The 27,837-nt window shown below is 37.8% G+C and overlaps 2 protein-coding genes across 6 annotated transcripts; one reads left to right on the top strand and one right to left on the bottom strand.

Moving 5' to 3' along the window:
• Positions 1 to 151: 151 nt before the first annotated feature.
• Positions 152 to 12,256, bottom strand: LOC143885161 (serine/threonine-protein kinase PBL34-like). 4 transcript variants are annotated; one of them, XM_077389187.1, is made up of 6 exons: positions 11,044 to 12,256; positions 8,723 to 9,069; positions 8,466 to 8,601; positions 4,980 to 5,119; positions 4,783 to 4,906; positions 152 to 1,085 (listed from the first exon to the last, which is right to left on the bottom strand). In XM_077389187.1, the coding sequence occupies exons 1-6, from the start codon at positions 11,231 to 11,233 to the stop codon at positions 586 to 588; spliced, it is 1,437 nt and encodes a 478-aa protein (XP_077245302.1). In that variant the 5' UTR covers positions 11,234 to 12,256; the 3' UTR covers positions 152 to 585. The 4 variants fall into 4 exon arrangements, with proteins under 4 accessions (XP_077245302.1, XP_077245304.1, XP_077245303.1 ...); XM_077389189.1 differs by having other exon boundaries at positions 4,980 to 5,116; XM_077389188.1 differs by having other exon boundaries at positions 8,723 to 9,066; positions 11,044 to 12,253.
• A 7,735-nt stretch (positions 12,257 to 19,991) lies between these two features.
• On the top strand, positions 19,992 to 27,551 carry LOC143885159 (protein TWIN LOV 1-like). 2 transcript variants are annotated; one of them, XM_077389186.1, is made up of 8 exons: positions 19,992 to 21,514; positions 22,237 to 22,444; positions 22,541 to 22,605; positions 24,384 to 24,463; positions 24,603 to 24,658; positions 24,789 to 24,852; positions 26,847 to 27,019; positions 27,212 to 27,551. In XM_077389186.1, the coding sequence occupies exons 1-7, from the start codon at positions 20,854 to 20,856 to the stop codon at positions 26,994 to 26,996; spliced, it is 1,284 nt and encodes a 427-aa protein (XP_077245301.1). In that variant the 5' UTR covers positions 19,992 to 20,853; the 3' UTR covers positions 26,997 to 27,019; positions 27,212 to 27,551. The 2 variants fall into 2 exon arrangements, with proteins under 2 accessions (XP_077245301.1, XP_077245300.1); XM_077389185.1 differs by having other exon boundaries at positions 19,993 to 21,568.
• The last annotated feature ends 286 nt before the right edge of the window (positions 27,552 to 27,837 follow it).

Here is a 27,837-nt window from a genome sequence, read left to right as displayed (position 1 = left end):
TCTAAAGAATTCAAAATAAGAGGACCCATAATGGGAACTGAATTAAGAAGGGCCTCAATCTAATTTCATGGGTTCCTCTTATGGATCTTAAAAATTCTATCTTCAAAGCCATATATGATTCAGCATTCTAAATGCAGCTTCAGAGCATAGAAAGGAAGCACTGTGAAAGACACTTGAAAGACTGGTAATGCTCCCAATATACAAAGCAGATTTATCAGTTTTTTCAGAGAACAAAGCAGATTTATCAGTTGAACTCCTTTACTCAATTTACCAAAAAACTATTTTCAAATAGAGGGGAAAAAAGAACAGGACAAATGAAAGCGAGATCATCAGTCATCAAGTGTGTCCTTCACTGGTGTATTTTCAATAAATTATAAGCAACATAGGATGACAACAATTTCTCCCCCTTTATCACCCATCCCCATTGAAGCCCATCAAACTTCTCAACACTTCAAAAGACAACCACACCCACCACCACGAGTACAAATGCTTTCCAGTAGCATTTGTTCGGCCTTCGAAGAGATCAAACAAATTCCCCATAGGAATAAAACAGGAAAAAGGCGAAAGATTATCATCACCTCCGTGTCATGGTTGTTTATCGTTGGGTTTCGGAGATGCGTGGTATGGAGAAGCATGCAAACCGTTTGAGAGGCTCCTGATTGGTTGTCCATTTCTCGCTATGGTTTTCACACCATTTCTCACATTTGGGTTGTTGGGGTTGACCCCGGCTCGCTCTGCTTGCATGCTCTGAAAATAGTAAGAGGAGCTAGCCATGTCCTTGAGATTCAGCAGAGGCTTGAGGGCTTCCACAACTTCGCTCATCAGGGGTCTAGCTTTTGGGTCCCTGCTAAGACAGTGGTGTGCCAGTTGAGCAGCCTTCTGTGCACCTTTGATCGAGAAGTGGCCCTCAAGACGAGGATCTATGAGCCGATAAAAGCGTCGCCTTTCTCCAAGATGTGGCCGTGCCCATTCCACCAGGTTGTGCTCTCCATTGGGCCGGTTTTTGTCCATGGATCTCCGACCAGTCAGCATTTCAAGTAGGACTACCCCAAAGCTGTAGACATCGCTCCTTGATGTCAGATGTCCTGATACAAAATTGGGTCCAATAAGACTACATAGATTCAAAGAGAAGGCCAGTTCAAAAATTAAGATAATGATTGTGATGCATCAACACACCATGTATACAAATAACAAAATAGCGAAAGCCAGTATAATGTTAGATTGTCAAATTTAATAACCATAGTTTTCATTTCCTATTCATAAGTAACCCAGCTTTTCCACATTAAAACATGGACCACTTTTCTCTTCTTTTTGTAACTCTTTTTTTTTTTTTTTGAAAAATGACTTGATATATTCATACCATGGAATATACATGGGGACCAGTAGTCCCTCTAGTGATTACATAGTATGATGATCCAGGAGCATACTCCTGAATCCCAAAAGAAGAAACATAAAAGAAGAAATAAAAAGACTGCATATAAGCATCCTCCAGCCACATCACAGGACACTTTCAACATCAGAACAACCTCACATAACACTTATCAATCTTGCATTGAACTTTTCAGAAACAACCTTCCAGACATCACCATAATGCCTCCACAACGAGCATACTGGCAAAGAACCCAAGGAATTTTGATGTCTTGAAATACATCAAGAACCTAAAGCATTTTTTTCACTCACCTTGGTAAATTGAAGGGTAGGATGGTTATCTAGGGGAGAAAAAAACTCCCCTGAGCAGCGAAGGACCGAGTCCCTCAAGATAGACCATTTACACTTCACTAAAATTCCAGAAAGAAATTTTTAACCTGGGCTTCAGCCCCAACACACTTAACCTTCCATCAAGAAGCAAATTCCATCGCCTACCCTAACCATAACAGAACACAAGATTCTTTTCCCCAAAAAAACCAAAACCCCAAAAATGGCATATTTACAAACGGATCCTCCTTCATTTTCTAAGAGCTTTAAGCTCTCAAGTCCCACGGCCAGGAGTCTTGCCCTTTTTCTCTTCCGCATCTCTCTTTTCAATTTCAATTTCAAAGAAAATTCTCTTCTTCTTTTCGTTACTAGATGGGAAGGCTTTTGAGAATGCCAACTTCACATCCATCACCTACACCTGCCTAGATATGTGTTCATGCCTTGTTTGAAAGTTAAATTTCTGCTAAGTTTACTCTTATAGATGGAGATAATTGGTTTCTTTGTAGTTAGCAAGAAAGTTGTACAACATAAGTGTAATACCCGGTAAAAATAACAGTTATTATGCATAAAAACTATTCACATGTTACTATTTCCCTCATTTTTTCCCCTGATCGTTGTTATCTTTAAGGTCAAGCATCTTCAAATTCCCACTTCTCCCTGATCGTTGTCATCTTCAAGGTCAAGCATCTTCAATTTCCCACTTCTCAGGTTTGATAAGGCAGGTGATAGCTAGACTGTCACACTTGTATCGTTTCTCAATGAAAGTGATGGGGATATGATTATATGTTGTTTTGATATTTCTTATCTGTTTTACTGTTTGATTTTGGTAAAATCATGTTTGATTAAAAAAGATGAAATGTTCTTGAAAATGAAACGAAATGTTGGATTTCATATGCACGAAAAAGTTTGAACGAAAATGAGAAAAGAAAGAAATGGAAGAAGTAAATGTGTGACAGTCTATCTCTCGTGTGACGTGTTTGTACCTCTGAGCCGTCGACTTACCCAAAAGCGGAAGCGGGCCATGGCCAAAGCGGACAATACGTGGAGGAGGCTGATCGTTATAGAAAACTTCAGAAATAGAAACTGTTGGAAACTATTGGCTTTTAATTGGTTTGTTTTTCACTATCTGGTTTGATTGTTTCTACAAAAAATACTGTTAGTATTAGTTTTGACTCATTATGTTCTAGACAAAATACTACATATTTTTTATAGAACTGTCTCTTATTATTGATTTCAGCCACTTGTCGAAGCTTCTATATACCTGCTCTCCTAACCCACTTTTTCCCACCAGGATTTGAAAATTTAGATGCGGGAGTATTTGTCAATGAAGAACCTTAGTTATGAGAAGTGTGAAAGCCACTTGAGGAAATACGGAAATGATGAACCTAGTCAATCTCCTCAGATGTAAAAAGGTTTTAAATATGTCATACTTGGGATTTTTGTAAATTCAGGATGTACTTTAACCTTTCACTGCGTAATTACAGGAATAAATATGTTTTGTTGCCCGTAACGATCCGTGCAGTAAAAATCCGAGTCGTTACAATAAGCATTTACATCAATGGCATAGCTCGTCCAATAAATAACCCTCCACCCCTAAGGGCCTTATTTGTTTTGGATTTTGAAAACCGATTTTGAGTCCAAAAGTGATCATTGGACTCAAATTTATGTTTAATTTTGAGTCCAATAATCAGTTTTGGACTCAAAATCGGTTCTCAAAATCCAAAACAAACAGGGCCAACATATTGTATTTTCTGCCTCATATGTTTCCCCCATTGAAGTGTTCTTGAAATGATTCTCTTGAAAAGGTAGCTCCAAGCAAGATTTCAGGTTTCAATTTCGGTATGCGTTTCAATCATGACGGAAATGGAAACATGGTGATTTTGAAAGGAAATTTCGGTGTAAATCTTGTAAAATCATGGAAACATGTAAATGATAGACATTTAATATGAAACTTCAAGAAGTGCTAGAATAAGCACAAATACACTAAAAAACCATCCCATAATCAACCATCACATAAGCAAAAATAACCACAAATGATGGTTCAAAAATATCAAGCAGCGATATAGGCTGTCATGCATGTCTAATATTTCATTACATACTAGATTTCACATGCAATTCATATAAATATTTATACATAATACATATCTTTCACATAGAATTCATATAAATATAATTATGTAACACATACTGATATAATATACTACTAATACATAGTTTTCATTTTGGTATGTGTTTCAGTGGGGATGGAAATATAAAAAATTTGGTTGTTTTGTGTTAAATTGGGTGGAAATTTAAAACCATGATACACCATGGGCCTAAGCAACTTAGGCTTGTAGCTCAATCACTACCATTAGAAGAAACACCTTCAACCACAAGCTTGCCAGATGACCTTCTACAAAAAATTAGAGACGTACAATAGCAGCACAAATCTATTCTATGAGATCCAAAAGAGCTTTCACCAAACTTCCTCTCTCATTTCTAGATATTCGCACACAAGACATGAATTACCTAATAGAGCTCCAACTAAAATTGAGCTTGCAAAAATCAGCTTGCGGTGTCATGTATCTAACCGCCACCAATGTCCTCTACATACTATCATGAAATTTTCCACATCTAAAAATATTGTTATAAACTTCCCCAAAAGTCCGTTCCAAAAGTAGGTGAATAACCAAACTCTTAATCAATATAAACCTCTAAATTAGTGTGCCATTTTATTTCTAAGATACCTGTTCATTTTTTTAAAGGCCGGTTTGGATACGCGGATTTTAGAATCTTGGATTGCCTCCAAATCGTAGTTGGGAGACGAGAGAATAAGGAGACCAGCCGTCGTTTTCTGTTTTCTTGCCCTTCTTTACATCAGCAAGAGAGCAGGAGATCATCCCATTTTTCCAAGGTTTAGAAATCTCAGGATGTGGGAGAGATTTCTAAAACCTGGATTTCTTACTTAAAATCCAAGAATCTAAAGAGAAGTGAAGCAGACGGTCTCCTTCTTCTCTCATCTCCCAACTAAGATTTTGAGGATATCCAAGATTCTAAAATCCGCATTTCCAAACGGCCCCTGAAGGTGCAACTTTATCATAAACTCACCTGTCATAACATACTCTGGAGCTGCATAGCCATACGTTCCCATTACTCGAGTGGAAACATGAGTTTTATCGCCCTCAGGACCATCTTTAGCAAGTCCAAAATCAGAGAGCTTAGCATTGTATTCCTGGAAAAGCATGTTTCAGAAATTTATTATGGGAAAAATTATGACCTTATTGGACATTGTAATAGTGCCATACCGCATCTAAGAGGATATTAGACGTTTTAAAATCACGATAAATCACTGGTCTTTCAGCTTCCTCATGAAGAAAAGCGAGGCCCTTTGCAGCTCCAAGTGCAATTTTCATTCTAACAGACCACGGAAGAGGTAGGGACCCTTCTGCATATAACATGGTTGTTACCAGAGAACATTAAACATCGATAGAATAGAAGCAAAATGTCAAAGTGCAAAGAAGCCATTCATCAAAAAGATTGAAGAAACTTCCACAAATGATCTTGCCACATATGAACTTGTATTAGGACGACGACAAAGGTGTAGATAATTGTTAACCCAAAAAAAGGTTGCAAAAGAAATAGCACAGTATATGAAATGCATCGGCAACAAGAGTTTGTAAAATTATGCAACATTGTCAGTCCATTTTCAAAAATAAAACGACAGACAAATATGGATGCAACAATCAAAAGAAAACCTCAATTTTCCATATCTTTGATTTCTGATACCATCTTTCTAAATGGCAATATAAGAAAGTCCAATTGAGGAAGAAACAATGCACAAGCCAAGTGGTCCTCAATTTTATGGCATACCGGACTATAATTTGCATCTGAATGCATGTGAGACCAAGACATGTTGAATCTGCGCAGCTAATTAAAGATTTTGTGAAACACATATAAAATGATCAGTATTCACAAAGGTCCCCTTAATTGCATCAAGTGAACCCACAGGGTATCTCCATTTCAGCTGTCGCTGTTTTGAACGATCCTAGGTTTAAAGAAGAAAATAGGGTAGCATTCATCCAGAAACCAGAATTTTCAGAAACAAGAGGCCGTTGGGATATCCTTTGAATGTCACACATGCTTTCTAGAACAAGCAAGATGAAGAGTGGGACCAATTGTCATTTTTGTGTAACTGAACGAGACTTGGAGGTCATCTTTGGGAAAAATATGTGATGAACCTGGTCCTTCAGTCAGTAATGAACCTAGTTTGACAGTAAATAAGGCAGATGTCATCTTTCTCATCTTGAAAGTTTAAAAAAAAGTCTCTGAGCTACACGAAATAGTCATGCAAGTGACTTCGTCTGAATTGAAAGGATCTATTGAGACAATTCCCATGCTTCTTTAGAAGCAGCAAAGTATAGTTTATGGAGCAAAGATTGAGCAGAACACACATTTCCATGCTTCAAATCATACTCATGTTCAAATGGAGTAGAACACCGAAATAACAACAATAAGCAATCTAGCATGAAGACAATATAGCTGAGTTTTAGAAAATTCCTGAACTAGTCCTTTGAAGGAGCTAGTACAAGGGAAAGATGAATAGAAGACATTATAAAAGCATAGTTTTAAATTTCCACTGAAATCAATACGAAATGACCGAAATGTTTTAGTTTCTATCCCTGCTGAAACACACAGCAAAACTGAAACACATAGCGAAACCAAGACACTAAGTGTATTAGTGTTATACTATACGAGTATAAATTATATAATTATACTATAAAGGAAAATGATATATTTGCTTCCGTTTCTCCCCGGGCCACCCCCTTGTACTGTAAAAACAAAAAAGAGTAGTTATAAATACACTAGAGGGAGTGGCCCAGGAAAAAAAGGGGGTGAATATATCGCTTCCTTATATAAATTGCATGTGAAATGTGATGTATGTATTCTGTATAAATAATTATATGAACTACATGTAAAATGTCGTACGTAATGAACTATCAAACATGTGCAACAGTGCATGTCACTAGGTGTTTGATGTTGTTAAACCATTATGGGTTTTTTCTATTAGATGGTGATTTTTTGAGTGTATTTGTGCTTATTATGATACTCCCTGAAGTTTCATCTTGAATGTCCATTTGCATATATTTTCATACTTTTCTGCAATTTTACAGGATTTAGACCGAAATTTTTATTTGAAACTGACATGTTTCCATTTCCATCACGACCGAAACCGAAACCTAAAACCCTGAGTAAAAGAGGTAAATGCTCTATACAAGAACTATATATGTGAATGGTTCCCATGTCTATTGACAAAAAAATTGTTGGGTAAAACAGATGTAAAGAGTCAAGTTTAAATGTAACAGAATAGTTGAGGGTTACAGAGCTTGGGTTGTTGCCTACCGACGACACGGTTTGAATTGCAAAAAAACCTTCAACTTGATGGTCACGATGAGCAAAATTCAACTTATTTGGGCTTTGACAAACACTTACTGCTGATAACTTCATCAAATGGACGTTAAAAACACCTTTTTTGCACAAAAAAATTGGAGCGTTCATGGAGCAACCACATGGATTTCAAAAAATAAAGGAATGGTATTGTAAGTTGAAGAAAGTGATTTATGAACTGAAACAAGTTCCAAGAGGGATACTCCATGCTTTTCTTGATGATCTCAACTACATCATGGGAATGGAAGTTAAAAGATCATCAAAAAGAGTTTGATTTATGGGCTTATTCGAGTTATATGATACAATCTCAACTACATCATGGGAGTGGAAGTTAAAAGATCATCAAAAAGAACAATGTTGTCCCAACAAAAGTATTCAATCAACCTAATTGAAAATTTAAAAAGGCAATGGATGACGAGAAAAGTGCGTTAAAAGATAAACAAATGTGAGAACTATCAGAATTACCCACAAGGAAACATGCGTTAGAGTGTCGTTGTGTTTATACAGCTAAGTATTTAGTTGATGTTACAATTGAACGCTTGAAGGCACGATTGGTTGCCAAAGAAAAAAGTTGCCTTTGGAGAATTCGTTTGCAACAACTCAAGGAAGAAGAGAGTGAATAACTAGAAAGAGACTAAAGGAAGAAGACAGTTAAAAAACGAGAAGAGAAAAGAGACAGCATTCTGCGCAAATAATGAAGAAGAGAGATTGAAATAGATAAAGGAGGTTTGGGGTATGACAAGGGTACAAATCCAGCAGAAGAGTTTCTGACCATGCGAACGAACAGATGGGTTCTTGCCTTTTTGAAATTCTATGGTCAATTTTGGGACATTCTGAGAATATTTCTAAACTGAACCCAAGTTAATATTCAGACATTAACATGCACCTACTGTAAAAGTGGATAGCTAGCATATAATACACCCTTCAAGAAAAAAGCATGTACCTAAGTTTAAGTTAAGTACAAATTAGATTAAGAAAAAATGAGGAAATTCATTTGTAAGGGGATATAAAGAAGAGTGAGGACTTTTGAGATACGTGTGTGTGTGTGTGTCGAGAGAGAGAGAGAGAGAGAGAGAGAGAGAGAGAGAGAGAGAGAGAGAAGAAGAAGAGATGAAAGTAAGAATGACAGTAAAATTTTCCAAAAAAATAAATAAATGCAATAGGGAAAAAGAGGACTAATGAAAAAAGGATAAATAACCAAAAATAAATCTGAAAATGAAAAAGAAAGCGAAGGTTCAAAGATAAAATAGAGACAAAATGTCTAGAACAAAGGAACCTAATTTGAAAGACAAATTCTCATACTTAAGGGGGTGAGATTGATAGAGATAAAGAAGGCAGTTACATACTTCGGAAGAGGTGGTTTTCCAAACTCCCTCGAGGCATAAACTCATATACTAGCAACCTTTGATCATCTTCAATGCAGTAGCCAATCAATTTAACCAGATTAGGATGGAGGAGGTCACCAAGAAAATTGACTTCAGCCTGCAAAATGGACAAAGATATAAGAGCCTGTGTTCTCCAAGCTTGATTAGAAAAGAGAAAGTAAAATTAGAATCAATTAATTTGCATAAAATATTAAAATCTCAAAAGAAGAATCACAAACCAGCCACTCTTTATGCCCCTGAAGACCATCATGATTGAGTGTTTTAACTGCAACAGTAAGCCCGGTGCCAGGTTTGACTGGAGCAGTCCCATTCTCCTCAATCCATCCCTTGAAAACACAACCAAAGCCTCCCTCACCAAGAAGACTCTCTGGCCTAAAATTCCTTGTTGCAGATTTAAGTTCATTGAATGTGAATTTCCGGAGCTGAGAGGCAACTTTCAGCTCGTCACCTACTTTGGGTGTCGATGGATTACTTTCTGCATTACTAGTGGTCGATGACGAGACAACGGGAGCAGTTGGTTGGTCTTTGCTTGCATCGTTCGCATCGTTCGTAGATTTACTTTCTGCTGGACCAAGAACAGAACACACATGTTTATATAAATTGTTATCAGAGAAAGAAAATATCATTCATGGCAAGATTCTCATCTTTGAACTCATAACCAGTAAATTATGGTGGAAAGTACAGCTTCAAAAAAATAAAAATAAAAAGCCCAGGACAGAAAGGAATTAACACAAAAGCACCACCATTTCAACTGATAGATAAAAAAAACCTACAATATCATGCTAAAAAAGTACACTGGACTGTTCCATTTAATGGTAGATAAAACTAGTAAAAAGGGTCATATTTCATATGGAAAACATGGGGAGGAAGGAAAAAATATCTCAAAATAGTATGAAAGGCCGTTCTTCATATGCATCAAATTTTAAACCTTTAAATGGTAAACCACGACAGCTAATTCAATCAATACACCAGAGTAAACATTGCACAATGCAGCAAGATAATCATTTCAATCCATCCCAGTATATCAGCTAGGAGTTATCATGAAAGCTATTTCAATGCTCCCCTTACTATATATGGTTAACATGATAGCTGCAACATCAATGCTCCCCTTTCAAGTTTCAGTTTTGGTATGTGTTTCGGTTTTGACTGAAATGAAATCATATCCGAGGTTACAGATTTCGGTTTTGGTATGTGTTTAGGTTCTGACTAAAATGAAAACATATCAGTTTCATATGGAAATTTTGGTGAAAATCATGAAAACGTATGGACACATATACAAATGATGGGCATTTAAGATGAAACTTGAAGTAGTGCTAGAATAAAGATAGTACAAACTAAGAAACCATCACATAAGCAAAAAAAAAAAACCACCCATAATGGTTTAACAATATCAAACACCTAGTAACATGCGCGAAGCATGACTGATAATTCAATATATACCGGATTTCACATGCAATGCATATAAATACCTATACATAATACATACATCATGTTTCACATGAAATTCATATAATTATAATTATGTAATACATAATGATACTGGTATAGCATACTACTTATATACTTGGCGTTTTAATTTCAGTATGTATTTCGGTTTCAATATGCATTTTGGTGAGGATGGAAAAGGAAACATTTAAGTTGTTTCATGTTGGTTTCAATGGAAATTTAAAACCACGTTTGGAACTGAATGTAGAAATCACGGCTCCATTAAACTGGTCACAGAGAAGCAGAGGGGGCTTCACATACGTTGCAAAAGCTCTAGAGCATTATTTGCCAAAAAAGTTCATCAGTTTGCTGCTGTTTATAAGTTATCATGGAAATCATGATCAATCTTCAGCAATCCCAATGGGCATTTTCCCACGAAACAAAGCCAGATAGTTGTAACCAGCCCAAGTTTCATGTTTACTATCGTCTTAGTTTCGTGGCCACTTCCTCGGAGTTAAGGAGAACTAGAGACTACTGATCAAATGTTTGAAACATCAAGAATACTTCTCTGCGAGCTGTACTCTATTATTTCACCAAGAATAAGAATATCTGATCACAATTTTAAATGTACTTCTATCCATTCCAATATACTACAACCACTACCATGTATAGCTAGCAAAAGATACTAGCTTCAGATGATTGCACAGTAATACACACTAAAAACAAGGGAATAAAAGCATTGTGCTTGGAGAAACAACAAATAGACACCTGTTAAAATGAAGCAAACGATGTTTAGAGAGAATATAGAAGACTTCTTGTTATGTGCCTAATTGACCGGAAACATATGTTTCTTCTTTGATTGCTAATTCCCCCATTTCCATTGTAATACAACTAGTTAAATACAAGCACAAAGGTAGTTACACATCATCAATCCATTTTCCCATCGACAAGACACATGATCAACAACTAACACCTACACCCCTAAACACATAAGCCATAACCACATAACAACTACATTCTAACCAACCCCATATACACCATAATAACACATGCACATATGACTTCAACAAATCTAACCAATTCATCAAAAAAATATTAAGAAAAAAAAACTCACCATAATGAGCACTGGTACCACTTGTAGAGTTATCCACTTTGGATCTTGAACAGATACAACTCCCCAAAAATCTGAACTTAATCCAGAACCCAGTCTTCTTTTCTTCCCCAGCTTTCTTCTTCTTTTTCCCTCTTGATTTTCCCACATGCTTCCATGTCTCAACCTGAATAGGATCAGCAGCTAACCCCATCTTCAATACCTTATTCAATCAAAAGTCCATTTCCCAAAATCCAAAAATCTCTCAACCCACCAAATAACCAGAACCAAAATCACCCTAAACAGCCAAAAAATCCATACAAACCCCTTTTTTACTAATGCCAGGGAATCAATCTTACAACCCCAAATCTGTTAAACCCAACAAGTAGCCAGAAAATCAAACCAACCCACCAACCAAAATATGATCAAAAACCCTCTTTTGCCCCAAAAATACCTAAAAAGCCCAACCTGCCAAATACCCAGAAACCAAAGTCACCCCAAAATCCAAAAATCTCTGAACCCTCCAAATACCCAGAACCAAAATCACTCTAAAAATATCCATAGAAATTCCTTTTTTTTACCAATGCCACAGAATCAACCTTACAACCCCAAATCTGATAAACCCACAAAGTACCCAAAAAATCAAACCAACCCACCAGCCGAAATATGACCAAAGACCCTCTTTTGCCCCAAATATGGCTAAAAATTCCAAACTCACAAACAGAAGCCAAATTTCCCAAAATCCAAAAATCTCTGAACCCTTTAAATACCCAGAACCAAAATACCTCTAAACAGCCACAAGATCCATAGAAATCCCTTTTCTTACAAATGCCACAGAATCAACCTTAAAACCCTATATATGTTAAAACCACCTAGTACCCAAAAAATCAAACCAACCCACCAACCCAAATATGACCAAAAACCCTCCTTTCCCCTAAATATGCCAAAAAATACCAAACTTTCAAATACCCAGAAACCAAAGTCCACCAAAAAACCCTAAAAAAATAACCCCTCCAAAAAAAAAAAGAACAACAGGAAAAAAAACCCTCTTACCAACTCCAGAAAATCAGCCCTGAAAGCTGAATTTACTCTTTGAATTGTGCGTGTATCCTCAGAACAGAGCCCATCATGCTGCCCGGAAAAAACGGGCAGACGTTCTAACTGCCCGAAAATTCAACGGGACCAAAGCTGCCCCAACGGGGTCCGTTCTTCAGCGATCGGAAGCCAAGCAGAAGAGAAGACAAAGAAAGAGGTAAAAAAAAGCGTGGAAATGCAGTACGCTTTCAAAAAAGGTGGACTGAGTAAAGAACGGGCAGTAGAGTTCGGGCAGAACGGGCAGCATTAGGAATTTGGCCAAACCAGAAAGGTTTGGCTTGTAAAACTCTATTGATATTGGCACTACCATGTTTTGATAATTGCTCGAAATATGCTTGTCTTTACTCTTTTTATTGGGAAGTGATGATATCTTTGCCCCTTTTTTAACTTGGGACAGCCCTCTCTGGTGTATTTATGACCAAGGTTTTAAATTGACCGAAACTGAAATTTCCACCGAAATCCCGAAATTTCGGCCAAAATTTTGGTAATCTCTGCTGAAATTCTGTAAACAATTAAAAATAAAATATTTTATCTAAAATTTTGCAGAAATTTTCGAAATTTCGGCCATTTCGGTTTCAGAACGTTTCCATTTCGGTCTTTATTTGGATTTCGGTCGTAACCTTGTTTATGACTAACTTTTTACACTAGAGGGGGCTGTCCCGGGTGTAATAAAAGCGCACATAGATTGTTTTCCTTTTTATTTCTATATTTATTTATCTAGGAGGAATGCTAAACTGAAGGGTGCGCTTACAAAAACCAGCTACAAGAGCGCTCCAATTGGACCATCTCACCCAAGTGCATTTATCTTGGCAGAGAAAAATATAAAATTAAATGAATAATAAATGCAATTTTGAGAGATGGTCCAATGGCAGCGCCTTGTGGCTGTGTTTTTGCAGGGACACCCTTGAGTTTAGCATTCCTCTTATTTAACACGGGTTAGTTTATACTAAATTAGATAAATAAATACCAATAAAAATATTAAGGTGAGTGAAAACCCCAACTTAGTGACTGAGATGTGAAAGTGACAGTATTTTGAAAAATAATGCTAGTGTCCTTTTAACAAAGATGGGAGATTGATTGAGATTTTGAGGAATGCTAGACTAAAGGGTGCCTATGCAAAAACTAGTAGCAAAAGCACACATCACTGAAAAATGTAAAAGCAAAGGAATAATAAATGTCCTTTTGTGACTTGGATCCAATGAGGGCGACCTTGTGACTGGTTTTTTTCAAGAGCGGTCTTAAGTTCAGCATTCTTCTAAAAATCTATCAATGCTTTTAAAAATGTCATCCACACCTCCTTTGACTCTCTGAGAGTTGAAAGGGCACTCACTTGTGTTTCTCTATAGGCTCTGTTCACTTCTTTTCCCCGGAAAGGAAAGGAAACGATTTCGTTTTCGTTTCCTTTCCACGTGACATGGCAGAAGGAAAAGGATTCCAGAGGAAAGGGCTTCGTTTTCCCTGGAAAGTCTCTTTCCGATATATTTAATCGGAAAGCAAATCTCAAGTTACAAGGAAAAAGTCAATTTCCACGTCATTTTTAGCTTTTAAATAAGAAATTCCACATCTGATAATAGTTTTCCTTGGAAAAGAAGTGAACACAGATATTCTGTCTTGTCAGGGAAAAAAAGGCTGTTTTCTAGGGAAAAAAAGTGAACAGAGCCTATGTGGCAATCCTCTCTTTGTTTTTCTCTTCTATTATTAGCTATTACAGTGCCCAAAACAACAGTAGGCAAAGATTCAAAGAAGTTTTAAGCTAAGAGGAGTGTCAATATCAAAACAAGAGAGGATGTCAATATAATCTCATGTTGCTTAATAATAATTGGATTTTAAGATTAGGCAAGACAGACCATAAATTTTTGGGATTTGCTAGGCAATTTCTTGGGAAGCCATTTTGCCGCTCACTTTTGCAGGAGAAAACAGCCACCTCATGTGAATTAAATGAGTAAAAAAATATGGTAAAAAGTGAGCCTATGTGGCTGTTCTCTCCGGCAGAAGTGAGCCGTGAAATGGCTTTCCGTGAAATTATCTAGCAAATGCCTAAATTTTTATTGTAAAATTTCTCTTCTCACAACCCATAGATTTTTATTTTGAAATTTTTATTCAGTATTTTTATTTAAAGACGAGGAAGGCACTAGGGGTGTGTTTGGACTGTTGAAATCAGGAGTTCGAATTGGCATCCCACTCTCAGTCTACCTAATTTTGGCGTTTGGTTAAAAAATGGTGGATAATACACAGGGCAGAATTAAAGGGGAGAAAATGTTGGAATCTATTTCCCATCCCAAGAGGTGGTATCCTGATTCTACCCTGTTCGGAATGAACTTTTTTATTGATTCTTTTATTCCATTTATAGGGGAATCAGAATAGTAGGATTTCGATTCTAAGTCCCTTTTTTTTCCTTGACAATACTGATAGAGGTAAAAATGGAGTAGTCCCTTGGATGACGACACATGGCACCGCCACCGCATCAAGACCACTCGGCCGCACTCTTGGTCAAACTCAGCTCCAAGTGGCCTCCATCTCTACCGAGCAGCTCAATGTCCTCCGCAGGAAAGCTTCCTGACATCACATCACCGTACTAGGGCCTGTTTCAGTCAGTCGCCAATCTATCACTGTATGATCTTCTATCCTGTCAAATTGCCTTCCAGGATCGTAAGCGTATGCACTGTCACACCGACATCTCCAGCGATATATGTGGCCCACGTCATCGCCACATCGTGCTCAGAATACCAGAACTCTAGCCTATATACAAGGGGGATGCCCCATTCAAAGAGAGGACAGACACAGGAGCATTGGCTAGACCAGACCTTTAGCATTCTATCATCTGGGTAAGATAACCTCTCCAAATGCGCATACCAACAACCTCGCCATTTATGCTCATTTTTCCTTCTCTCCTGGTGCCTCGATCTGACTTGGGTGTCGAAGGGTCCTCCGGAGTTCCAACTCCAGGTGGTCCTTAGCCTTTTGTCTGTGGGCGCAGGGGTTGGACAGACCCCTGCAGAAGGCAGGATCATCAATCTGGACAGTTTGCACCCAGGTACAAACGTAAGCGACATCAAATCCAAATGCAACCTAACTATTTCTTACAGTAATGATTGTTATCTACTATTACTATTACAGCACATGCATTTGTCTTGGAATATGCGAATGATAAGTTCAAGATCATCTGCCTAGTGCCTTAAAATTTATGATAACAACAGTAGACTTATATTCGCACCACCATATTTTGATAACAACGCTACTCATTTTGTTTTAGGCTTTTTAATTAGCTTTTCACGGAGATACTCAAAACCCTATCAACATCCAATCAGAAAATTGTAAACCAGAGTGAGTAGTGCCATTACAGTGGTGCGAATATAAGTCCACTTTTGTAATTAACTTTTCACGCCTGTTACAATACTCAAGATGCTAACAACATGAACCAAAAAAATGTTAAACAAAGCGAGTGGTGCAATTATGGTCGTGCGGATATCACTTCCCGATCAATTATATTGCAGTTTTTCAGTGTGCATGATATCGGTAAGCTTTACCTAGAATAAGAATTTGTGTTATGGAGGAAAAAACTCATGGGTGTGTTTGGATTGCCAGAATCAAGAATAAGAACTGGGATCACATTCCATTCCTATTCCAATTCTCCTAGTTATACTTGTACGCACGTATAGTTGAATCCAAGCAGTTAAATGCAATGACATGGATCCAACGGAGTTCCCTCGCAACTCAGTTTATACAAGGGCGCCCTTCACTCTGGCATTCCCCTTTCTTGATTTATTAATAGCCAACTTACGAGGATGTGTTTACCTTTAATAATTACTATCGTCTAAGATTAGTGGTTTTATATGATGTATTTTATTTTATATTTTTTAAAATACAGTGGGGCCCACTTAAGATGATCCACACTGTTCATTTGATGGGCCACAGCGAAAATAGGTAGCCATAGGATGATCCTAACCCTAATACTATCCAATCAATGGGTTTATCTGATGATTGTTATTCCTATCACTTGTATGTATTTAATTTTGGAATTTATCATTGTAATTAGGGATTTGCCAGGGACCATGGCAGAAGGCATTTCGCAGGCCGGTTTTTTGCTTGAGAGAGCAGCAACATAGGTTCACTTTTCAACGAATTTTGTCTTATTCGTTTATTTCTTCAGAGGTGCCTGCTCTCGCATGCAAAAGCAATGCTTATCTCGTCGTTGAGTGACGTGGATCCAACGGGGCACCCTCTACCCTATCCTTCCTGATGTCTAATACATAAATGAGAAGCTTGACTTGGGCTCACCCACATGATCTGGGCTTATAACCCCTGGATCATAGATCTTGAATGTAAGTCATTGCTCATCTTTTCTTAAGCCTGCTTGATTTGGATTTTGAGAAACGGTTGTGATTGAGAATCGATTGTTAGCCAAAAACTGGTTATTTGAATCAAGTTTACGTTTAATTTTGAGTCCAATAATCAGTTTTTGGTTCACAATCAGTTCTCAAAATCCAAAGGCCATATTCGTTTAGGCCAGTCCATTTAAGATTATTACAACCAATTCAAAACCAAAAATATTTAGTACAATATTTGATTTTTAATTCATAATCTTAAACGAAGAGGGAGGGTAAGGCCATGTTCGTTTTGGATTATAACAACCAATTGTGGACCCAAACTGATTATTGTAGAAAAATCAAGGATCAAAGACACCAAGGCTTTGATACCCGCTTGTAGAACAAGATCAAAAACTAGAAGCAACACCCACAAAATCAAGCCACAAAGGAAGAGGAGATCTTAGCCTTGAAGAAGAATGAAATATGGGATCTGGTTCCACTACCAGATGGAGAGTCACCTATTTCGTGTAAGTGGGTGTACAAGGTTAAGACTAAAGCGGATGGTTCGGTAGAAAGAGAGGGTATGAATAGAATATACAAGAGTGAGAAAAACATTAATTGTGTGGGAACAGTTACCGTGAATAGCAAAAGAAGAAAAGGGTCTACTGATTTGTTTGTGTTGTTTTTTAATAAAATATTAGAAAGAAGATATCTCTCTCTCTCTCTCCTTGGGCTTGTTTATGTGAGTTATTGCTTTTGTTTTGATTTTGTGTTCTTCAAGGGTATCAAAGATTTTGTGTCTTTGATCTTTGATTTTTCTACAAGTGGTATTAGAGCTACCGGTCTGGGATCGGTGTACGGACGTCGAATTCATCCGTCATGAACGGTGAACGGTCGGTGAAGAAGCCACTAGTCTGGGACTAGTGTACGAAAGCCAAAGGAAGAAAATTAGAACACCGGTCAGGGGGTAAGTAATCGAAGGAAGATCAAGCCTCCAAGGACGAGATCCGACACATCTGCGCTCAGGGATCAGAGTCATCAGACATAGAAGTTATAGATCCGGGATCCAACTTCAAGTTTGTCACTCGTCAAAAGCTTTGATCAGAGAGATGGATTTCGCCAATTCATCAACGGAGTTGAGAAGTTGAATAATACAAATTATTCATATTGGAAATCCTTCATAGAGTCGTATCTCCAAGGGCAAGATTTGTGGGAGATTGTGAACGGTGCAGAAATCACTTCTCCCAGTGGAGGTGTAGAAACCTCATATGCTTTGAGAAAGTGGAAGATCAAAGCTGATAAGGCTATGTTCATGTTGAAGGCAACCATCTAGAGGGATTTTCTCGATTATATTCGAGGTGCCAAGACTCTGAAGGAAGCGTGGGATGTCTTTGCCACTTTGTTTTCAAAGACAAACGATGCTAGACTCCAGATGCTTGAGAACGAGATAGGCTTTGTATGTCAAGGGAATATGACGATTCCTGAATATTTTATGAAGATGAAAATGATTTGTCATGAAATATCGCAACTCGACGAAGAGTCCAGAATTTCGGAGACACAGATGCGGAGAATTATTATTCGGGAATTAAAACCTAAGTATAGTGGTTTTATCAAAGCAATCCAAGGATGGCCAACTCAACCAACTCAAGTGGAATTGGAGAGTCTCTTGGCAAATCAAGAGAGTCTAGCCAGACAGATGGTTGGATCTACGATAAAGGAGAACGATGAGGTTCTCTTCGCTGGGCGAGGAAGAAATTTTTAGAATTCCAAGAATCATAAAGGGAAGCCAAATGCCACATCAGATCAAAGGGAAGGAATTTCTGATCAAGGGGGAGCCTTAAGCGGTCGTGGTTCTAAGAAACAATATCGGAACAAGGGACAAAGATGGACGTGCTACAATTGTGGTAAGCCTGGCCACTTTGCGAGAGATTGTCGTGTACAGAAGAAAAAGAACTAGGAAGGTAATTCTGCAACATCCGAAGATCTCCAAAACATTGATAACGACGAGGAGTAGTGTTCTCTTCTCTCCATCGCAGAAGAGCAAACCGATGTGTGTGGGGTTGCTCTTACGACTACAGTGTGTTGTCAATTCGGTTGACATGAGCAGTGGTGACCGAACAATTGATTCGGGGTGTTCAAGTCACGTGACAGACGTTATGTTCGACAATAACTCTAGCGGAGATGATGTCGAATCAACAGAACCTCTGGAGGAGGTGATGTCCAAAGATGAAAGCTCGAAAAGTCCAAAGTCTACAGATGTGGTATGTATAGTGACATCAGTTGAGGAAGTCGGTATTTCTGAACCGACGTCTTTTGAAGAAGTCCAAGGTGTTCCTGAATGGGAGGAAGCAATAGAAGAAGAGGTCATAGCCTTGAAGAAGAATGAAACATGGGATCTGGTTCCACTACCAGGTGGAGTGTCACCTATTTCATGTAAGTGGGTGTACAAGGTAAAGACCAAAACGGATGGTTCGGTAGAAAGAGAGGGTATGAATAGAATATACGAGAGTGAGAATTAAAACATTAACTGTGTGGGAAGAGTTAACATGAATAGCGAAAGAAGAAAAGGGTGTACTGTTTATTTGAGCTATTGCTTTTGCTGTGATTTTGTGTTCTTCAAGGGTATCAAAGATTTTGTGTCTTTGATCCTTGATTTTTGTACAATTATTGGACTCCAAATAAAAAGTAATTTGGATTTTTTGAGTCCAATGATCTGGTTTGGGGCCCACAATCCGTTGCGACAATCTAAAACGAACATAGCCTTAGGATTTTGAGAACTGAGTCCAAAACTGATTATTGGAGTCAAAGTTAAACACAATATTGAGTCCAATAGTCGATTTTAGATTCAAAATCAATTCCAAAACTCCAAAACGAATAGTGCCTTAAACATATTTCAAAACCCATTGAACAGATAATTGGGATCCTCTGGTGAGTGTGATTTGTTGATCCTGTCAACTCCAAGATGGGACCTAAAAGGGACTGGATTCGGATAAATGCTCGTGACACGCAATGGGTTTGTTTTTATTTTATTTGTTATTTATTTATTTTTACCTTTGTGAAAGAAAAATAGTATTCTTATTATATTTTATATTATATTGTGTGAGCCCCCCTACAGTCCAGTATTTTTCAGAAAGCACCTTAGTAAATCATCCTACGAGATTAAACTAGTGTCATGATCAGACTTAGTCAATTTGAGCAGGGAAGATCCTTTCACCTTCTTCGTGAAAATTGTATAAAGGATTCACCCCAACTAGTCTGGGACAAAGGCTTAGTTGAGTTGAGTTGAGTTGAGTACTGTAGTACATCTTACACAATAAAATGATCCAAACCGTCCGAATTGATGGGCCACAGGGTTAATTGGTTTTGCCCAAAATATCATTCCCATAGGATGATCCTAGCCCTCCAATCTATAGATCGGAGGGTGGACCTATGAAAAATGATTTTCTGGAGACAACCCATCAAATGGACGGTTTGGATCATCTTATAGTATAAGCCTTACAGTACTTTTTATAAAATACAGGACTGTACAGTACTTCTTGCTGCCGATTTTATTTTTTCTTTCATTTTTTTTTTTTTCGTTTTGGAAGTTGTTCGGTTTCACTGGACTCTTAATTAGTGATGAGATTGAGATTCTCTCTTTTTTCAGATTCAACCCCAAAAAACGACTGATGGCCATCCCTCCTTCATTCGTTCAAGAGAATGCCCAAACCCCCCAAGATATTTTGTTTTAGATAAAACCCAGAGAGAAGCCCTCCAGAGAAGAATTCCAGGCTTGTATTTTGTTCTTCTAAATAATTTTTTCAACCCAAAACTTGTATGAAGAATCATACATCTTTCTCTCTTTTCTTTCCTTTCTCCCCATTTTATTTTCTGAACAAGTTTTTCAGTTCTAAGGTGTTTAAGTCTTTTTACAGCTTATATGAGATGAACCAGTCTGTGTTTGATGATGGGTATTCTTGGTATAATCTAAATTGGGTTTGCGGAGTATTGGGTCTTAACCTGCTCACATGGGATTGATGGTTTTTGTGATCATCAAGGAAAAGAGAATTAACAGAAGAAAATTTGCAACAATTCTGTCTTCCCATATCTTCTGAACAAGTATTTTCAATTCTAAGGTGTTAAAAAGTCCCTTTTTTTTTTGCAACTGAGATGAGATGAACTAGTGTCAGTTTGATTATGGGTGTTTTTGGTATCATCTATAGTTGGTTTAGGGAGAATTGGGTCTTAACCTGCTCACATGGGATTGAGGGTTTTTGTCATCATCAATGATTCTTTCTTCCCATTTCTTTTGAACTAGTTTTTTCAGTTCTAAGGTGTTAAAAAGTCTTTTTAACAACTGTGATGAGATGAACTAGTAGTATCTGTTTGATGATGGGTGTCTTTAGTATAAGCTAAAGTGGGCAGTGGGAGAATTGGGTTTTAATGTGCTCACATGGGATTGAGGGTTAATGTGATCATAGAGGAAAACATAATTAACTGTAGAAAAATTACAGCCATGGAATCCCAACTCTGCTCTTCTGAGAGACTTAGCCTTATCGATCAGTCTCTCACTGATCGTTATTCGGATTATATCAGGGTAGCTCTTGACGATGTGTCAGAGAATTTTCTCATCACTGATCCTTGTATTTCTGGCCACCCAATTGTATTCGCGAGCCGCGGGTTCCTAAAAATGTCTGGATATTCTAGAGAAGAGGTTGTAGGAAAAAATGGGAGGGTTTTTCAAGGGCCCAATACGGATAGAAGGTCGGTCTCTGAGGTCCGAGAGGCGATTCGTGCAGAAGAAACACTGCAGATTAGTTTGTTGAATTACAGGAAAGATGGGATGCCATTTTGGATTTTGTTCCATTTGAGTCCTGTTTTTAGTAAGGAGGACGGGCGGGTGGTTCATTTTGTGGCCGTTCAGGTGCCTATCTCGAGGAAATCGAGGCTTTCAGGATCTGTGTTTAGTAGGAATTGGGGTAATTTGGGAGAGGATTGCTCGAGTAATCGAGAGATTGTTTTTGGGTCTTGTCGGAGGGAGGTTTGTATGGATTCAGGGAGGGAATTGGGTCATTCTTTGGCGTATGATTCGTTCGTTGATTCCGACAACAGAGGTTCGTGCTCGGATTTGAATTACTTTAAAGAAGAGAAGGAATGTCGAAAATATGGTGTGTTAATCAAATTTAATCTCTCTTGTAATGCTAATTTCCTTAATTTATCAAATTGCTATTGATTTTATAGTTCAATTATCCTTTTGTTTTGCCTAATGATACCAATTACTTCTGTTTAGCAGTTACTCATGTTGTGATAGCAATCTCAGTTTGTTGTGATTGGGTGATTGTCAATGAATGTTTTCATATATTGATTGCTTATTCTTGTTTCTCCCGAACCTTCTGATTGGTTTCATGATCAAAGAACGTTGACTTGGTTGCTCATAGATGCTATTATGTTTCAATCAAATGTTTGCTTCTATTTTTCAAGATGATGTTATTACTTCCACTGGTGTCCTGGTGGTACTTTTTGTTTGTCAGTCATATTACCTATCAATCTTTTGCCTTGGTGATTGGTTATTCTTGCTTTTTCTCTGGTTCCCTGTCTGTCAGGTTACTTGTTACCAATTTCCTATTTAGTTGTGAGACTTAGTAGTTAGTAGCTGGTGCTTGTTGTTAATCATTTGTACTGAATACACGTGCTTGTATCTATTTATCATTGCTAGTGCCTATGGTTTTGATGTTTCTAATATATTGATGGGAGTACTTATTGGTTTGAATTTCACACACAGTCTTTTTGCTTATGCAAATGTGTGGATTTACCTTTCCATCATTGATTCTTACAGTATTGGAGGCTGAAGAGTCTTGTGAAGCAAATGATATGGAGAAGCAAAAAGCTGCCACTGCTATTAGCAACATTTTATCTGCACTGATTCACTATAGCGAGCTTACAGGCAAAGTTGTCTGTGGCAAGAGATGCAGTTCAGTTGGAATTGTTCCTCTTGGTTCATCCTTAATTATATCTCTTGGTAGAATCAAACAAAGCTTTGTACTGTGAGTTGTTGCAAATTCCTGTTTTTGCTTCTGCTTTGAAAAGGTTCTCGTGGTTTTCCCATGCATGTTTTGGCAACATGTTTTGTTATCTTGCAGGACTGATCCCGACTTACCTGACATGCCCATTGTTTATGCAAGTGATGCATTCCTAAATTTGACAGGTGCTAACTGCTACATCTTTTTTTCATGTATTGGACTTTATTCCATTAATGATTGTTTAGTTGAGATTTCTAGTACAGAAATTAATTCCTTTTTTAACTGCTCTCATTATTTTATTTAAAATGCTTTGAATGTCATCTTTATGTTATCTTAGATTATTTGTTTTTGTCTTTCTGTGTTGGACTTTGAGTGATGTAGACAAATGCTAACTTCAGAGCAGTTTTAGGCATGTGTAGAAGATGGCAATATGCTTTAGAGTTGATGAAAGGGTAGTTAGCCCTGGTTTCAACACGATGAAGGATATCTAGGATGATCAAGAGCTTTGAAAGCCCTTTCCCACTTACAGGCTGGATGTTTCTTGCGGAGCTATAATGGAGATGGAGCCATAATGGAGATGGAGCCATAATGGAGACAAAGCCTGGAATGTTATTGTCTCTTGATTATCTCAATGTTTAGTTCACTTACTTTAAACTTAATGGCCAAAATCTATTGAAGTTTTTCTTACGGCCAAAAGAATGGTGAAATATCATATAGAAGATAAGCTCAATGCTTTTGCCTATGAATTTTTAGAGTAGATATATTAGGAGGTGGTTTGCCTTTCTACTTTTTCCTCCGCCATTGTGGTTTGTCCTTGGTCCTCCGAAGTTCTTCAATGGGGTTCTCAACCCCTCCATATTTCTCGAAGACTGATTGGTGCTGTTCTGGCTATTTGAATGTCTAGTTCAACATTTCTCCACCAAGTTGCTTGACCAGTCAATTTCAATTTTTATTTATTTTTTGAATAGTAAGAAGATTTCATTAAAGAAGAACAGAGACCAAGAAGGTCCCTGGAAATACATAGCTAAACATACAAATCGAGTATGATCAAATATACATAATTAAAATAGCTAAGGAGGGAGGAAGTCAAAGAGCTCAACAGTCTTTCTGGAAACCCCCTCTCTAGCTAACATATCCGCCTCGCTATTTGCTGATCGCCTAACATGGCTAAAAGATATGGATGCCACACCAATTCTGTCTTGAATCTCATCAAATAAGGAGGCAAACCTCCAAGGAAACGCTTTTGAGCCTCTTAGCCATCTATTGACATTGAGAGAGTCCCCTCCACCACCACCTTGTTCAAGTCCACATTATGAAGCAGCTTTATCCCTGGTGAGCGGCCCTTACTTCCTCCTCATTTGCATCTGCCACCCCAACCGGGCCTCTAAATGCCCAATCCATTTCAATTTTGAAAATCTTATTTTTCTATCATCAGTAATATCAGCACAGGTTTACCCCTACTGCACCCATCATATTCAGATACTTCAGTATCGCCCCTTTGAAATCTGAAGAAAACCTGAAAGGTGTCAGTTGAAAATGGAATGGTTGCACCCATTTAAATCAATATGAAATTTTCTCATCGCCTTTGTTTAAACATACGGAAACAGGAAGCTTCAGAAACTTCAAATATAATGGTTGAATCCGGAATGTTTTAGTTAGTTATATATCCCACTACTAGTATGCTTAATAAATTGTCATATAACAGATTGTAGTGGGATACCAGAGTAATACAAAGGGAAGAGCTGCATTGGACTTGCATATTACTTGATGGACTTCTAATTCCCATCTTTCCCTTAATGTACTGCTTACCATAATGATAGAGTTGGTGTCGCATACTTGCAACTTCTGCTGCATTGTTCAAGTTATTTACTTAAATAATATATTCTATGCCATTTACAGCCATTACATTTAGGAGAAATATATTATTAAATTAACCACGAAGAATTTTTTTTTTCTTTTCTAGGCTATGCTAGACATGAAGTGGTGGGACACAATTGTAGATTTTTACAAGGAACTGGTACAGATTTTGAAGTTTTATGCCAGGTGGATATTTGATCAATATTCAGTGTGTTCTTGAGCCACTCTTATGGATTTTGAGTTACTGAATTGATAGGATGATCTTTTGTTCTTGTTTATTAAATTCAGCTAGAATTTTTTGCTGTTGTTTTCCTTTGATTCTTAGATAAGAGAAGCCATTCAAACTAAGCAAGCCTGTACAGTACGCATATTGAACTACAGGTGCTTATTCTTCTACAAGTGCCACTCTTTTCAGTATTTAAACCAAAGTATATGCAGAAGTTTTCACAAAGTTCTAATTTTGGGTTTGAACCTACCATTTTCTTGACTCTTTAGCATGCTTAAATTTCAGGAAGGATAGAAGCTCATTCTGGAATCTTCTTCATATATCACCCGTCCGAAATGCATCGGGCAAGGTATAGTACTGCTAACTTTATTCCATGGTTAAATCAACATAATTATGAAAAAAAAAGAAAGAAAGGGCATCCGGGCAAAAGCTATGTAAATAACATGCATAGGTACGCATAGGAAAACAAATTTGACGTATATAAATCAACATAATTATGAAACAAAAAAGGGCAAGCAGGAAAAAGCTATGTAAATAACACGCATATCCTATGCTAAACTAGTGTTTGTATATCAACTTGTAAAAGCCGGATGACTTTTGCTGTTTTGCCAATGTTTGATTTGGTAATAATGGCTAAAGTGATATCATTCTTGAAGCATATATAATCAGATCTGTTGCATAATTGGTTCAATTGTCCAATGCAAATAAGAGTCATCTACCTTGATAGACCGGGTGACAAAAGCCTGTTCTCTTATTTGGTCCGTCGACCAGAAACAGAGTGGGGCCCACGTTGTTTGGATGAAACATCACTGATGAGATAATGACGTCCACGCAGGCACACCTTCACGTTAAAGTTATGAGGGATGGCAATATCAAAATAGGAGCCATTAAAAAAATAAAATCACAAGCTGATGTTGGAAACCCCAATGGATCATTAAAAATATAATGTCATGCAGTATTCATCTAATTTAGTGAAAATTTCCTGTTAGTCCCCAAAACAGTGGCATTTACCATAACACCCACATCCATCAATTGTAGGCAGCAAGCATGATTGAAACCTCACTCCTATCGAATAGATCTTCTCACGTACAGTTGGTGAGAAAGAGTACAGTCTTAGTATGCGCCACTTTGTCTCACATCAAAGATCTCACTCTTGACTAACATCATGGTATTTTATAGCTTCCAAAAACTGGACTGTATATTGGACTCTGGTGCTCAGTGTCTTGATTATTTAATTTACACTTACAACCACGGTGTTCTAAGTGAGGATTACATTTGTGCATACTACTTGCGTGTACATTTTACTACATATGGAAAGGTAATCTTAAGAACTAACACGGTAATCATGGCCAGGCACAACCCGCTTGTTTTTTATGATACATCTTACTATTACCATTGGTTTTGAAGAAGTTCTTTTTGCCACTATATCTGTTTGTTCGAGCACTTCACACTTCGCACTCCTCCCATCAAGTTTCTTTGGAACTTTAGATTCACCGATGGCGCACGGTACCTGTTTTGAACAAGACTGGCTAATGCTTGACATCTTCCCGCGTGCGTTCTGATTATCTATCCTGAAAGAAGCAGGTAGTTTTTGTGGGATTAAGTCTGCCGATTGCCATTAGTGTGAGCTATGGGACTTAATGAAATGATGTGAAGCCCTTTCTCCTTCCAAAGGGTATGCACCCTAATGCTTGCATCAGTGGGAATGGGCAACAATAATTTTGTAAATCCCTCTTAATTCTGAAGTTGTCCTCTTCTTTATTTGAAGAACATGGCCATTAAGTTTTTAACTGCATTTTTCTTTCTAATCTGTGTATTTGGTAAGCTACAATGTAAGGAAACTTGAACTGGCCATGCCTGTGCAAAATGACCTGAACATATGCCAGAAAACTGAAAACTGAAAAGTGCTGTGTAGATGTCTTGTATTCTGGCATTGTACAGGACTCTGACAAACTAATGTGCACGACACACTGGGGTGCAGTGGCATGTTTTTTCTATGTAGTGGCATTGATATATAAACCACATATTAGGGTTATGAGTGTCGAGGTTCTCTCTTTATCAATATTATATTGCGATTTACAAAAAAAAAAGGGTTACGAGTGTCTAGTGGTTATTTTGGTGAAGAAGAAGAAGAAGAAGAGTTTGTAACCCTAAAACCAAAATAGTGAAAACTCCACCTGTGGATGTAGGCACACGGTTGAACCACATAAATCCTGTGTTTTCTTCTATGGTTGTGTTTCTTTGCATTGTTTTTTGACATTTTGCTACACATCATATTTGATCCCTGTTGAGAAGGTATTCCTCGGTTTTCTATAAATCCCTGATTGTACATTATCTGTGCAGGTAGCATTCTACGTCGGGGTTCAGATGGATGAGAGCTCCAAGAATGACATCCATGGTCTGAGCCCAGAAATGTGGCAGCTTGGTGCTGTGGGTGCAGTCAAGGTCGCAGTCCGGAGCTTATCAGTCGGTGTTGGCTCTTCAAAGTCATAGGATACACCTCTACTCTGTTACAGGTGCCTAACTATTCACCACCCAGCATACTATCCACTGTTATATCCATGTTCTCATCTAGCTGAAAAATAGGCCTCTATTTTCTCCATTTTTGTCGTTTATATATATAGATATCAACTGTTTCAATCGAAAGTTGGAATGGCTAAGGCGTCCTCCTTTAATTTTCCGTGCTTTTCAATTTACGATCATTTCAGATAATCCATGATACTTCGAAAGTTCCATTCGAGATTGAATTCCTACCCACACAAATTCACGAGGAACACTCTAATAACAGACCTCCATTCCGAGTTACCTTCTCTCATTTGTCGGTCGTCATCGATGTGCTTATCAGTCTGAAAAAGATTCATTGATCAGTAAGAGACATAGTTGCAGAATTCTCTGAATAATGGATAGCTTGATGTGGAAAGATAACAAAGTTTGAAGGCTGATAAAGGGGGGAAATGTGAGAATCTGTTTTCAATCTGTTTCCTGACTCAAGAGGTGGCATTTTAATTCCACCCCGATCGGAATGAAATTTTATTAGATTTTTTTTTTTGCAACATACAAACTGCTTAAACCATCCTATGAAGTGGGCCATGCAGTACATTTTAAAAAACAATGGACCATACTGCCGCACGCCATTTAAAATCTTAAAAATACTGGACTATACCGCAGTATCCACAGCTCCTTTGCGAACTCCGTAGCAAGAAATGTGAGATTCCGCTAAAGAAAGTCGTTTGTGTGTAATTTGCTTTGAATGGGTAAATCAATCATTTATCCTCGGGATCCGACATTCGTCCTTTCATCATTAATTGGTGATTTTATACTGTATGCGTGGGCG

This window comes from Tasmannia lanceolata, unplaced genomic scaffold (assembly GCF_043159265.1).
Source record: "Tasmannia lanceolata isolate RefF3 unplaced genomic scaffold, GAP_Taslan_0.1 ptg000008l, whole genome shotgun sequence".
In the NCBI taxonomy this organism is placed as follows: Eukaryota; Viridiplantae; Streptophyta; class Magnoliopsida; order Canellales; family Winteraceae; genus Tasmannia; species Tasmannia lanceolata.
This window is presented reverse-complemented; position numbering and strand designations above follow the sequence as displayed.

Excerpts from the sequence above, each read along its gene's own strand:
- LOC143885159 (XM_077389185.1), top strand. The coding sequence starts at position 20,854 with ATGGGATTGAGGGTTAATGTGATCATAGAGGAAAACATAATTAACTGT. Across the intron at positions 22,606-24,383 it reads TGCATTCCTAAATTTGACAG|GCTATGCTAGACATGAAGTG; the intron begins GTGCTAACTGCT and ends TTTCTTTTCTAG. Across the intron at positions 24,853-26,846 it reads TCCGAAATGCATCGGGCAAG|GTAGCATTCTACGTCGGGGT; the intron begins GTATAGTACTGC and ends TTATCTGTGCAG.
- LOC143885161 (XM_077389187.1), bottom strand. The coding sequence starts at position 11,233 with ATGGGGTTAGCTGCTGATCCTATTCAGGTTGAGACATGGAAGCATGTG. Across the intron at positions 8,602-8,722 it reads AGGGGCATAAAGAGTGGCTG|GCTGAAGTCAATTTTCTTGG; the intron begins GTTTGTGATTCT and ends TCCATTTTGCAG. Across the intron at positions 1,086-4,782 it reads TCCAGAGTATGTTATGACAG|GACATCTGACATCAAGGAGC; the intron begins GTGAGTTTATGA and ends ATTTTGTATCAG.